The sequence below is a fragment of the Asterias rubens genome, chromosome 13, assembly GCF_902459465.1.
Source record: "Asterias rubens chromosome 13, eAstRub1.3, whole genome shotgun sequence".
Lineage (NCBI taxonomy): Eukaryota > Metazoa > Echinodermata > Asteroidea > Forcipulatida > Asteriidae > Asterias > Asterias rubens.
In genome coordinates this window covers 1,804,707-1,819,523 of record NC_047074.1, presented here as the reverse complement: position 1 = coordinate 1,819,523, position 14,817 = coordinate 1,804,707, and the positions used below count along the sequence as shown (strand labels likewise).

The 14,817-nt window shown below is 39.3% G+C and overlaps 1 protein-coding gene across 1 annotated transcript; it reads left to right on the top strand.

The window, feature by feature from the left end:
- The first annotated feature begins 964 nt into the window (after nt 1-964).
- LOC117298877 (galanin receptor type 1-like) lies at nt 965-2,911 on the top strand. Its single transcript, XM_033782233.1, has one exon. The coding sequence runs from the start codon at nt 999-1,001 to the stop codon at nt 2,124-2,126; it is 1,128 nt and encodes a 375-aa protein (XP_033638124.1). The 5' UTR covers nt 965-998; the 3' UTR covers nt 2,127-2,911.
- The last annotated feature ends 11,906 nt before the right edge of the window (nt 2,912-14,817 follow it).

The window sequence follows — 14,817 nt, the reverse complement described above, 5'->3', positions numbered from 1 at the left end:
AGCCTACGTCCTGCACGTTTATCCAATGAAATCAATTGTATCAAATGAAATAATTGGTTCTGCCAGCCAAATCTAGGTCTTCCTTCTCAGTTAGGGTACTGGGTATGCTATTGACGCCATATGCAGGGGGGTCTATGAAAAACAAACTTCTTGACGAATAACAAAAGGCAGAATCAAACGAAGAACGCCCCTTTAAAAAGTCTCGTCCAACAACAGAGGGCGCAATTTAGGAAACCGTTCTGCTGTTATGGTCAGCAAAACTGTTGTGTATTAAACACAGCCGTATAAGCACGCAATCAAACAAACCAATCTAATAGTCTACTTTTGCTGCTTAATTTTTAGCCGCCAAAAAAGTAATTAAATTTTCATTATAATCAACTGCAGTGGTGCCCAGATCTCATCAAATTATTGTGTAAGACTGAATTGCATGAACGAATAATAACTGAATACTGACGATGCCTTAATTTGATGGACGCAAGACTGAGCACTGATTACCCATAAGTTCTCCTTCGTTTTCGTTGTGTAACTTCGAAATCGCCAAAGATTATTCGCTTCATTAAACCAATTACAACTTACACTCGTTTCATAATACGTGTAATTCAATCATGCATTATTCATAAACATACACTGCTACGTCACCACGTAACTCAGCCATCACAAAATTCATAATGTTGATTTGTCTTTCGTTCCCCTAACCTTGCAATTGCCCAAGATTGTCCTCGTCATTAACCAATTACAGCTTAAAGAACTTACACTCGTTTCAAAATACAGTTGGTCTCATTAATCATGCATTATTCATAGAATCCACTGTGACGTCACCGCGTAACTCCGCCCACTTTCACGAAGTGGCTGATTGCGCCGTTTACTATAAATATCTGCTCTTTACGGTTCGTTCATTTGAAGTGAGACCGTCAATGTGAGAAACAATAAATTCATCGAAATGCTTTGAGGTGTGATTTACGGCACATTGTGTTGGTTCACAAGAGCGAATAACAAACATGGAAAACATGTCTGTAGTTTTGGACGGGATGAGCGACTCGACTACCGTGTTCGAAGAGGAGCTGACCACCGTGGTTCTGACGAATTCAACGGGGTACACCAACCAGACGACGGCCGCTACTCCTGCCGGGGTGTCATTTGATCTGTCCGGTAGCGAACTGGCGAGTGTGATCATCTACTGGGGTATTGGTATCCTAGGTTTGATCGGCAACACTCTAGTGTGTGTGATCTTCGGACTCTTAAAACAAAGAAGGAGTCAGGTTAACTTATACATTCTCAACCAAGCATTTGCAGATCTCGCTACGAGTTTTCTCCTGATTGCATTCGGCACCACTAGGGTTTACAAAGCAAGGATTGCAACTGATGGAGGTTTCGGGGAGTTCCTGTGCCGCTTTTGGTGGTCTCGGTTCTTCCTCTTCTCCTGCTTTGCCATCTCGGCTCACAACCTCACCCTGATGTCTGTGGAGAGGTACGTTGCTGTAGTCCACCCGTTGCAATACGGGAAACTCTTCACCCGCCGTAACACTAAGATCAGCATTCTTATGGTGTGGCTAATCGCGCCGATCATGCAGTATATTTTCGTCATATTCCAATATACTGTCTCCGAAGGACGCTGTGCCACCCAGCCGTCATGGTCCCCGACTGCCGGTACGGCAGCTGGGGTTACCCTCTTCGTATGGGAGTACTTCATGCCGTGTTCGATCATGTCCTACGCCTACACGACCATCGTCCGGACCCTCCAGAAGAAGGAACGAGCACTAGCGGTGTCACACCGACAAAACAGCGAAGCGGCGTCAACGCGTGGGCCGTCCAAAGGCCCGCAAGCACGGCGTCGCAACGTGACTGTTACCCTCTTCACTGTCTTCATCGTGTACGTGCTATGTTGGACACCGAACCAGTTTACCTTTCTACAGTTCAACCTCGGCGGTACTTTGAACTTCGACGGCCCGTGGTATCTAATAACAGTTATTGCTGCTTTCTTAAACTCTTGCTCCAACCCGTTCGTGTACGCATTGATGCACAAGCAATTCCAAGCTGGACTGAAGCTTCTTGCTCGATGTCGGAAAAGTAACGCAGTTGCCGATTCGACGCATGATCGCAGTATAAATGGAACTGTATTGGACTAAGGTAAAAACACACGAATAGGTCTATTGACCGTTTCTCTTTGCATTATGTTGAGACACAAACTGTCAACAAACAACGTGTCTGCAATGTGCTCATAATACCCACCAACATGATTGACTCACCTATAGAAAAAGTAATGCAGTTGCCGATTCGACGGATGACCGCATCAATTGAACAATATTGGACTAGCTAGAAACAAACGAATATAAATAATATGTCTATTGAACGTTTTCTGTGCAGGATGTCATACGCATGCAACAAATTGTCACCAAACATCTTGTATGCAACGTGCAAATAATCTTCACAGACAAAACTATCTGGCTCCATGTCAAATTTAAAAGTGAATCCCCCTTCGTTGACATTTAGCATCATGTCCCGGAAACAATTAATGAGTTTTATAAATTCAAGTTAACATTATGAAATTGTGCCTCCTGTTTCTTTGTAAAAATCAAAGCAAATGGCCAGTACTGAAGCGCGCGCGGAATGAAGAGCTATTGTTTATTATCATCAGTTGGCGTAAATTAATTATCAAAACACTGCACACACGACTCGCAATTTATGTAATCCTATGGCGTTACCAGTTTTGTTTGTTTGGTTGTTGGAGTGTTGATTGGTCTGTTTTGTTTGTTTGTTGTTGTTATTTTTTACATATTTTTCCCATGCGTTGTGAAAAGCACGTTAAATATCCCACTAACACTCATCGCTAAGACAAGGGGTTCGCTCCGGACTGTTCATGACTGTTGCTGCTGAATGCGCCGTAGCACCTTATAAACCCACCTTGCACCTTGTACATAATTGGATCTCAGAATCCATGACTTTAAGTAAAAAAAAACTGTATCAATGGAAGTGTCATTGAAGTGTCGAGGCCGAAGGGTTAAGAGCACCGAATTCAAACTTTGGTGTTTCTGATCAGCAGTGTGGGTTCCACCCCCCAGCCGTGACACTTGCGTCCTACAGCAAGACACTTCACCATTGATTCGTTATGTACACAAGAGAAGGGGTTCGCCCCGGTGTTCCTGGGGTGGATTTCACAAGAGACTGGTCCTATCTCTTAGCATTGCCTAGGACTAGTCCTAAGTTAGGACTACCTTTGTGAAATCCACCCCCGGTCCGATCGGCAGTAAAGTAAACCACAGCACCTTGTAAAACATAACATGGTGCTATCAGAATTAGGTCTCATAATTCAAATGTAGTCCCACATCTGACAGGAAATACTGTATGTTACAGCGCCGGAGCGTCACTGAGTGACGGACATGTGCGCTATATTATAAGAATATGTTATTAAATACTTTAGCACCTGGAGTGCCACGTTGGTAGATATGTGCGCTATGTAAGACTTTGGTATATTTTCTTAACCGTAAGTGTTGAACCATATAATTGTACCCCTTGTTAAACCATATCTATATTTTGAAGTTGTTGATATTTCAGTTGATTAAAAAAACCTTTTGATGGTTTCATTGTTCTTTCAAATCGGTGTGATGTTGTTTCATTACTTTGTTGCAATGAGAATTTGAGAAAATGCAGGTTGTATTAGTAATTCTTATTCACGGGTAATTTTTAGAATCTTATCATTAGTATTTTTGTCGGTGTTGTTGCTGTGGTTAATTCGGGTTGGGTTAGCCACCCCAACCCCCCCCCCCCTCACACCCAACCCTGAACCAAAATAATCTCTTCTCTCTACTTGCAATATTATGTGTCGTGGCCGAGCGGTCTGTAACGTACTCGGGGTCCGTAGTGCGAATCCTGGTCTGGCAGATCGCGACACTTGTCATTGAGCAGGACACCTTAACCTTAACTGTTTTTGTCCGTCAAGGAGTCCATAATGGGTACCAATGGCAGCTGGGGAGTAACCCGCAATGGACTCGCGTCATATACAGTTTGAACATAAGTACTCTCAGTCATTTAAAGCCATTGGACCCTTTCGGTACAGAAAGAAAAAACAAAGTTCACAGATTTACAAATAATTTACAGGGTTTACAGAAGGTAATGGTGAAAGACTTCTCTTGAAATATTGTTCCATGAAAAGCTTTACTTTTTTAGAAAACATTAAAACAATATCAAAATCTCGATAGCGAGAATGATACGGCGAAACGTGCAGAAACAAGAGTGGGTTTTCCCGTTATTTTCTCCCGACTCCGATGACAGATTAAGCCTAAATTTTCACAGGTTTGTTATTCTATAAATAAGTTGTGATACACGAAGTGTGGGACTTGGACAATACTGTTTACCAAAAGTGTATAATGGCTTTAAATGCCTACGATTTTTTTTTTTTTTTTTAGAATCTCTTTTACGAATCGATTTAGAGAAGAACAAAATGTCGCCACTGAACGGCACTGTGGCAGTGGCAAGTTTGAAAACCGGATATGAAAACCGGCCTCGTGAGCAATTATTGGCTCGGGATAGATCGGTTACCATACTAAGCCGGGCACCAGGATATACAGCTCCTGCTCCGTGCAGCTGCATAAACATAAGCTGTTATGCACGACATCCAGAAGATGGTAACAAGGGAAGTAGTCTATACATTCTGTATGGGGCCAGAGCTTTGCAGACAGCAGAAATATGGAAAAATTATCTCGACAACATGAAATTAATTCAATATGGGTGTTTGCGCTTAAAAACAATGCAAACACTCCTTATGAATTCATTTATTAAAGGCAGTGGACACTATTGGTAATTACTCAAAATAACTATTGGCATAAACCTTACTTGGTTACGGGTAATGGGGAGAGTTTGATAGTATAAAACATTGTGAGAAACGGCTCCCTCTGAAGTGCCATAGTTTTGGAGAAAGACGTAATTTTCCACGAATTTGATTTCGAGACCTCAGATTTAAAACTTGAGGTCTCGAAATCAACCATCTAAACACACACAACTTCATGTGACAAGGGTTTTTTCTTTTTCATAGTTATCTCGCAACTCCGACGACCGATCGAGCTCAAATTTTCACAAGTTTGTTATTTTGTACATATGTTTGACAATTACCAATAGTGTACACTGTCTTTAAGACAAGGCTTACAACAAAATTCGCTTACGTATAGTCGTTTGGTTATGTCAAAGCGATGGTGGTACCCAACCACAAAATTCAACTGACCGTAAAGCTATTATTAAATTAGGGGCCCTCTTTCGAACCGTATTATTTTAAGAAATTGTTACTCCGAATACTGGAGCATGTAAATAAAGGTAATGGACACAAATGGATTGAGTCAATTTGACCTTGTAAAGAGAAAAACATTCTACAGCATGTGTGAGCGTCCCAAAACGGGGGATTTTGGAACGCTAGGTGGCAGCAGACTTAACAGGTCAATAGACCTTTTCGCAAATACTGGGGCGCGCGCGTAAAGCTTGGAATTAGGTGCATTGTGGTCTAGCTGGTATCCAAATTTGATTCATATCTATCCCACAATGCACCTCATTCAATAGTCTGCGCTTGCGCATTGGTGTTTGCGATAAGGTCTATGTCCACTGTTTACGTAGTTCTGAGCACGCGCACATTACCGAGAACCGTGGAATTTACGTGGTAAGTCTGCTGCCACCAAGCGTCCTAAAAGTCTCTTAGTGTTGTACTGGGTTGGGAGAATTGTGTCGTTGATGATAAACAACAATAACATTTTGCTTTTGGTAATAAAAATAAAAACATTAAAGAGCACCGGACTCAAGCTCTGTTGTTTGAGTGTGGGTTCGAGTCCCAGTCGTGACGCTGGTGTCCTTAAGAAAGACACTTAAACCATGGCTTCGTAAAGTTGGGGAGGTAGTGCTTTCTGCTCTACCAGCCAGGCTTCTGATGGATGATACATTCTAAAAACTCTCAGGTCAGAATTGACCCGGATTTGGGTCCCATGAGGCCAGACCCATTTCTGGGTCTGTTTGACCCGGATTCCGTGTCACTGCAACCAGAAATTTTGTGAAAAAGCGGGGATTATGACTCGGATTCCGGGTCACATTGACACGGATTCCAGGTCAATTCTGACCCGGGAGTTTCTAGAGTGTACCCAGCCTACATCCGTATACGGACTCAGTAAAGAGGATAACCCGTGTCAGTTCCCAGTAGCAGGTGTGGCAACGGCCCCTGACAAAAAAAATAATGTAGCCCACACCTTGAATTGGCCTTCAGGCCTTGTGTGTCTGACTTGCATGGGCAAAGAAGAAGAAACAAAATGTTTAAATTGCGCATTTCACGATAACGTCTGAATGCGTTTTTCATTAGTGCTCTGTTTTTTTAAGAAGCTGTGAGCTGTTGGTGCATGAAAACATGTAAGTGACACAAATAGATTGAGAGTATTGACTGAGAGTGAGAATAGAGAAAGTGTCATTCAAGGGAATGTGAGCATCCAACAATTGCTTACTTTGTGGAGCATTAAGTGAATCGCCTTGAAAAGGTTTACATACCCTTGGCATACGGTTTTGTGGCCTAAACATGAATCCCTACTTACTGTGTGAAAAGAGTAGAAATTTCAGCTTCAGTAGTCGTCAAGTCTTTTTTAGAGAAAGGTGAAAATCACAGAGAAGTTTTTTTTTCCGGAGAGACGCTAAAATAAAGTTCGTCTCCTGAGACGAAGATTATTTCTCGTGACATTGTTTTACTCTTATTTCAGGGCGGTTTTCTTCCATCAATATCTTCAAACCATGTAAGATTTATGTAAATATGTGAACATTGTGTTCTGTGTACTAAAAAAAAGTACCTTAACCTTAAAGGCAATGGACACTACTGGTGATTACTCAAAACAAAAATTAGCCCAAAAACGTACCTGGCAATGAGAAATAGAGAGTTCTTAACAGTAATAAAACATTGTGAGAAACGGCTTCCACTGAAGTGACGTAGTTTTTGAGAAATGGGTACTTTCGCACTCAAAACAAAAGGCTTTTTTAAGGAATCCACAGGCACACGATATTTTGTGAGCAAGGATGTTTGTTCTTTCATTGTTCTAATCTTACAACTTCGATAAACATGAGTCAAAAGGTTCACATATTTGTTTTTAATGCATATGTTGGGATACACGAAGTGAGAATACCGGTCTTTGTCAATTATCAAAGGTGCCCAGTACATCTGAAAGCAGACCCGAGTTTGCCTGTGGCAACTCGGCTCTGCACTCACTGGCTTGGGCAAGAAGCAGTTTCCAACACGATCTTTCTTATCTGATTCAAATATTTTATATTTATTGGTTTATTGGAGCCGGAAGGCTGAATTGCATATACAATAGGTAAATAATATATGAATACGCAGAGAGGAAATTAAACTGCATATCTATATGCAAAACAATACCCCCCCCCCCTCAAAAAAAAAAAAAATAAAGGCAAATAACATAATAAAAAAAAGAGCAGGGCATACAACAAGCACAAGCACCAATGAACAACCGTGTTTTTTAAGGCATCTCATTATGTAGCCATTGCAATCTAGTTGGATACAAAATAGGGCTAAAATAATTATGAAATACAATAATATATAAATCTTATTTTATAAGGTTTCATAGGGTTTAGGGTGCCACTGCATTGAATTTAATGACACAAACATCGACCACATAATAACAGCTTCTTATTCGTAATGCAATTTGTGTATAATGGTATTTTAGAAGCAACTTTGAATCGTAAATATTCCACTCGATTTATCTTGAGAACTAAGATAAGCGAGGGCACTTTGGTGCTTTTGGAGTCTTGCTGAGTAAGAGAGCGTAGGATTTTCTCTCTTCATAAATATCCCAAATATCTTGTAAACTCCAATAAGAAACAGTTAAACTTTCTCTCTGCTCTACAGCATTTCGTGTTTTTTTTTCCTAGCAGCAAGTATGCTTGTGGGTCAGGGTCACTGCCTGCCCTTGGGGAAGTAGGTTCCTAGATGTTTATAACACTTAAATAATGACAGCTTATAGAGTCAACAGTGAAACCGTTATGTAGAACTCGGCTAATGGGAAATTCGGGTAGTGTGAGATGGGAATATTTGATCATTCTGATTGTATCATCAAAGGAACACTCGCATAACCTTTATATCGCGTTCTATTGCGGTACAACTGTGGTTAAAAAGTGGTTAAGCTTTGCTGACGGCCGCAGCGCATATAACTAACAGCTGTCGAGTAAGGTCGTATACCCGCTGGATTTTTTGCATCGAATACGAGTCCGCTGTCTCAAATGGATTTTCCAATTGCTTTGTACACGGTTTGGTCACAGAGTCTGGTTTTAAAAAAGACGCTGGGACACAGAAGAAATAAATAAGTCGCTTAAGGTAGGCCTCCAGTAACAAGTGGGCTTTCAGAAGTGAATTGAAAATGTTGAAGGATGGTGTGTCCACGATGTGATTTGGAAGTATATTCAAGAGTTGGGGTCTATAGGCTGAGAAGGCTCTATCAGCAAATTAATGATGCGGCATGTTCTTAGTACAACAAAGTGTATGCAGCTATCAGAACCGATAATCAATCTTACCGTCATATTCAATTCATGCTAATGTGTTAAGCACCATTTGAAAAAGTTATCTTACATTATAAAAATGTCAGGCAAAAAACACACTTCACAAAGCAACCGGATTTTGACATTTGCAGAGTGATCTCCCCACAGCGTCTGTCAACATGATTATTATGATGGTAAACAAATTCATTGTTACACATTAGGTTTGGGTAAATTTGTCTGTATACACCATGGTCTTGCGTCTTAAGTTGTTGTACTCTCCCTAAAAGCATTGATGCTGTCCTGGAGAGGGTGGGATGCAAAATTCATTTTGTGCTCTGTGCTTATGCTGTCAAGATTGTGCTTATCAGTTGTGGTACTGTCAGTTTGTATTGAGAGAGATTGTACTTATCAGTTGTGGTACTGTCAGTTTGTATTGAGAGAGATTGGAAGCTCCGCCCCTTTATATCTGGCAATGCTTCTCTCCGGAACCCTTGCAGATTTGTTGCAATAACCATGGTGTCCACTCGGCTAATGGACTCTTTATGCCCAGACGCATTCATCGAGGAAAGACGATTTGTGGAAAATGATCAATTATTATGACCAATCATAACGACCGAACGGAATAATGGGAGAAAATATTAATTTTGGTGACGATAACACATGTTTTGCGCGTGGGTGAGAGAAAGCATTAATATGTGGACGGAATAATATGCCAATAACACAATCACACCAACGAATGGTCGTAACAGCCTGCGACTGTACGGTCAAACTTGTGCGTCAAACTACCTGTGGCTGCTCTCAAATTACTGTTCTAACATGACATAAACTCTGAAAGGTTCATTGAGGCCAGAGAACCAAAAAAAGGCCATTCAGTCATAACAAAAAGGAAGTACCCAAATTCTAACTTGCGGCTAATAATGCCCGGTCACAGGTTTGTACCTTTATCTTGTTAATACATATTTTAATGATTTTAAAGTTTTTGTAATGTATTTTGTAATTTTTATTTTTTTATTTTTATTGAATCCAACCGTATGTGGTTGTAAATCACATGAACCTTACCTTACCTTACAGGGTCCGATGACGAGAACAAAAACGAGAACGAAAACGAGAACCATAAAAATGCACGCCGCTGATTGGTTGAATAAGCGTGGGTGTATTCTGCGAGGAGCAATTCAACCAATTGAGGGCGTGCATTTTTATCGTTTTTCGAGAAAGAAGTAATATTCCACGAATTTTAATTCCGAGAACTCAGATTTAGTATTTGAGGTATCAAAATCAAGCACTCAACTGTGTGACAAGGGTTGTTTTTCTTTCATTGTTATCTCGCAACTCGACCAATCGAGTTACAATTTTCACAGGTTTGTTATTTTATGCGTATGTTGAGATACACCAAGTGAGAAGACTGGTCTTTGACAATTACCAATTAGTGTCCAGAGTCTTTAAAGGAACATTACTTAGTTGGTAAGAAAACAAAATCGTAGAGATCCCAGATTTACATAAAACTTACACTGTCTGATGATTATGATAGTAGAACACATCCCTTGAATTATTTCTGTCTGAACTCTCGTATTTGATGTGAAATAAATAAAACTAATATCTAGTTTTATTATTGTTTTGGTATCGATATGTTATATAAAATGCGTCATCATTTTATTTGTTTTAGTGACACAGATGGCCGATCGATCTCAAAATTCTACAGGTTTGTCAGTTTGTGTGATGGTTGATTACATAATAAAGTGCTTACTACACTGCCAGCAACTGTTTCGTTAGCTAAAAAATCAATTAGGTAATTTTAATTAGTTACTTTAAAATTTTAATTGTTCATCTTTTTGCTAACATAAATTACACGCTACATTGAACCATGATTGAATAATTCGAAAAATTTTGACCTTAGTCTGCAACTAATTTCGTTTGAGTGGACTTAGAAAATTGATCGACCGGGTAGGTTTTTAGTGTTCTTTCATCTTTCTTTCTTTTCTGGGAGAGAGTGGGGGAACGATTCTGAAATTCACCGACAGACAGTGAAACATATGTTACTGTAATACGATTTTTGTTTCCTTAAAGGCAGTGGACACTATTGGTAATTACTCAAAATAATTATTAGCTTAAAACCTTTCTTGGTGACGAGTAATGGGGAGAGGTTGATGGTATAAAACATTGTGAGAAACAGCTCCTGTGGTAGTTTTCGAGAAAGAAGTAAATTTTCACGAATTTGATTTCGAGACCTCAGATTTAGAACTTGAGGTCTCGAAATCAACCGTCCAAACGCACATAACTTCTTGTGACAAGAGCGTTTTTTCTTTCACTATTGTCTCGCAAGTTCAATCACCGATTGAGCTCAAATTTTCACAGGTTTGATGTTTTACGCATTATGTTGAGATTCACCAACTGTGAAGGCTGGTCTCTGACAGTTACCAATAGTGTCCCATGCCTTTAACCATTTAGCCACTGGACCGCCCAGCCACCTAAAGCGATACACTGTATTATGCGGTAGGACGAAACCTCGCTATAGCTTTTGTTTGTAGAAAATAAGAAACATCAAAATAAAACTAGGTAGTCAATAGTATGCCTACGCATTGGTGAATCCATCTTGTTGTTTATAGATCATTATTCATTTTTCTCTTCACAGTTGACTTGACGAAGCTAATGATGATGAAATACTTTAGCACTTACCCAACAATGGACTAGAGGGTTAAAGGGTTTTGATATCTTTTGTAGATCAAGTATTTGGCCATGACATGAATCCCTACTCACTGTGATTAAAGATGCGTAATGTAAGTTACCTGTATAAGCAACATCTGCGTTCGTTTGTGAGAGAAAAAATGCAAACCGCAGAGCAATGTTTTTAAGAAAGTCGCGTAAATCATTACATTCTGAACGAATTTGTACTCAATTCTTAAAAGAAATACAGCATCGCCGCAAGTATACACTATAGGTGAAGCTTTCTAACACCGTTATCTTTTTAACTGTGTAAGTTTTGTTGTTAAAAAAATTATATATATAAAAAATATATATATATTATCGAAAGCAATGAAGTTTTGTTTTCTTTCATTTTTCTCTTACATCTATGATGACTACTTGAGCCCAAATTTTCTACGGTTTGTTATTGTATGCATAGGGCCTATGTTGAGATACACCAAGTGAGAACACTAGTCGTTGACAACCAAACATTGCCTTTAATGCTAGTTATTCATTCAAGTACAGCTACATTTTCAATTCTTCCATAATGCGAAATGAAATTGATGTCTGACAAAAGGCATTCATTCAATCACACTCCTCGAATCAAGGATGATATTAAATTTCGTCGCTTTCATTTTACATTCCATTCCAAAAATCGACTGCAGGAAAGCGACAGAACTGGAAATCATTTTCCCCCAGCTTATAGCATCCCTGTCCTTCAAACACTCTAATTCGACGTACTGGCGAAAGGAAATACGATAAGACAGGTCCGTCGCGTTTTTTTTTTTTTTTTTTTTTGGGGGGGGGGTTCTCAGAAATTTAACCGTTAATTTTTGTCCCTGAAACGCACAAACGCAGAAAGCAATATTTGTCTGGGTTTTTTTCATATTGCGTTTTAACATGATTTTTTTAGTATCAGAATGTCATTCTTCCATATGGGGACTTGCTATGGCGTTGGGTGATTATACCCCCCCCCCCCCTCCAACCAACCTTGTCTAAATGTTGTGCTAGTCGTGTAGTCCAAGTTGAAAAATTGATTTTTTTTTTACTTTTACAGTGAAACAAAGGCTCGCTGCTTGCCCTTAGGGGTTAGCGTGATGCCTCCCAGACATGCTTGGGTGTTTTTCATCATTATGATGCTTGTGTATAAATGTGAACAACTCCCAATCATCAATTTATATTAAACATGTTTAAAGGTACTGGGCACTATTGGTAATTCATCATCGTCATAATACTAATAGTATCGAAGTCTTATATAGCGCACGTATCTACCAAACAAGGTACTCAAGGCGCTGAGTATATACAAGACCCAATTGTTAAGCACCTTATAAGGGTTTACAAGGTGCTACGGGGCATTAATCAGCCACAACCAGGAATACCGGGGCGCACCCCTTCTCTTTTCGACAAAGTCAATGTTTATTGTACATGCGTTACACAACACATGGTACCAACGGCTTTACGTCCCATCCGAAGGACGAAGCAATTGTAAAGTGTCTTGCTCAAGGACACAAGTGTCACGGCTGGGGATTCGAACCTACTCTCAGCTGATCAGAGACACCAGAGTTTTGTCCTTGGGCGGAATATTAATAGAAGCAGCTTTGATGAAGTGGTGTCAGGAGCTTTAACCCTCATGGGTTGTTGGGTCTCGGTTTGATCGGTATGTGTGTGATGATGGTGATGGTGTCTGTGTAATTCATTTTCCTCCTGCCGCGAATTGGAAATTACTCAAAATAATTGCTGGCATAAATTATACGAGGAGAGCTGCTGATAATACAACATAGTATGGTCTGCTCTCCCCTTGTATTTCAGAGACTAGCACAACACAGGAGACAAATGGAAAAGCTTGTGCAAGCGACTGATGATGATATGATGATTATTATTATCATCTATTTAAGCTCGCTGTACTTTTATTGGGACATTTGGTGCATGAGCTACCGCATCGGCTGAGTCATTCCAATGAATATAAACCTCGTAAAACCGTTGTTAAAAACCTATTTCTATCTAAATTTTTCTTGAAATAAAGCCAGGGGCTGGTTGACATGGAGGGTCATTATAAACATTTGCAAAACATTAATTCGTGTGACAGATGTTTCAACTCACATGTTATGCAGCTTTCAATTAAAAAGACTGCATCCTGTGATTGGCTGCTTTGTTTCCAAAAACAATCATCTATTTGTGAATGTTTATCATGGATGTGACTGCTCCATGGACTACTGAATGCGCCGTATGGCACCTTGTATGTGCTAACATGGGCCCAATTTCATAGAAGTGCTAAGCACAAAAATTTGCTTAGCATGAAATTTCTTCCTCTAAAAAACAGGATTACCAACCAAATTTCCATTTCTTGCATATCGCTAAAAGCTATTGTTTGCTTATCCTGAAAATCATGTTAAAATTTGTTTGGTAATCCAGTTTTATCAAGGCAACAATTTCATGCTAAGCAAATTTGCGTGCTTAGTGAGCTCTATGAAATTGGGCCATGGTCTCAGAATTCTTAGAATTCATAACAAATGTATTTTCGTACTAAGCGCCTTGAGTACCTTTTTCAGTAAATACGTGCGCTAAATTAATAAGAGTTCTACGGGCTATTTGCGGAGTCATGTGGAAGGCCCAAGTAATTATCGACGTTTTGCTGTATTGAACATCTACTCTCTAAGATCCTTGAGAAAATTGTGTATTAAATACAAAAAATTCAAACCTTGAATCTAGTTATGTGTTCCCCCGTAGTCAATATGGAGTTCGCTCAAATATTAATATTACAATTAGCACATCATTTCTCACTCGATTAAGACTTCGGATTTGTATCGAAAGAGTAATAAAAAAAAAATCACGCCTGAATTCTACATAAGGAATGTAAAAGCACACTTTTGTGCCTAAATTCATTGTATTCTTACAGCTTTCATGACCAATTCAACCCATATTTTCACAGGAACAGGCATCTGAAAGCATACAAATTTGTGTAACAAGGGTGTTTTTTTTTCTTTCACTAGTTTCTTGCAACTTCGATAACCAATTGAGCATTAAATTTGATCAGGGGTTTGTTAATGTATGCATTGGACATGTGAGGGATATGGGGCCTATACACCAAGTGTATGGATACTTTTATTTGGCAACCAAAATATACCCATGCTTTTAAATAAACTCAAACGTATACAATACCATACACATTTTGTTCAATTAGTATACTTTAATTTCCTTTTTAAATTTCGTCTTTACGGACATCACAGCCTCGGTTTGCTTTAAAATTACTATTTACAAACATATTTTACAATTCATTTGTTTCTCTTCAACTGTTTAATGCATACTTGTGTTTGCTGTCATTTTGTACATTTAAAAAACCGCCCTCACTATTTTGAAAACGATATATAAATTAGAAATCAGATTCAAAGTGAACGTCAAGAAAAGCCAAGCCTACGATTCCTTTGTAAACATTTATATATATGTATTTATTTTTTACCCTTTCTACCAATGCATTTTTAAAACAAACGGTTACAAACGTTTTTCAAAGACCGAATCGACCGATCTAACTCAACCTGTTCCCTTAACTGCTGTCTATTAATGCATTCCCAATTCATAATATTTACATAGCACCACTAAAAGCAAACACCAATATTCGGTCTCTATCACGTCATAATTAAA

Coding starts and splice junctions, on each gene's coding strand:
- LOC117298877 (XM_033782233.1), top strand. CDS start 999: ATGGAAAACATGTCTGTAGTTTTGGACGGGATGAGCGACTCGACTACC.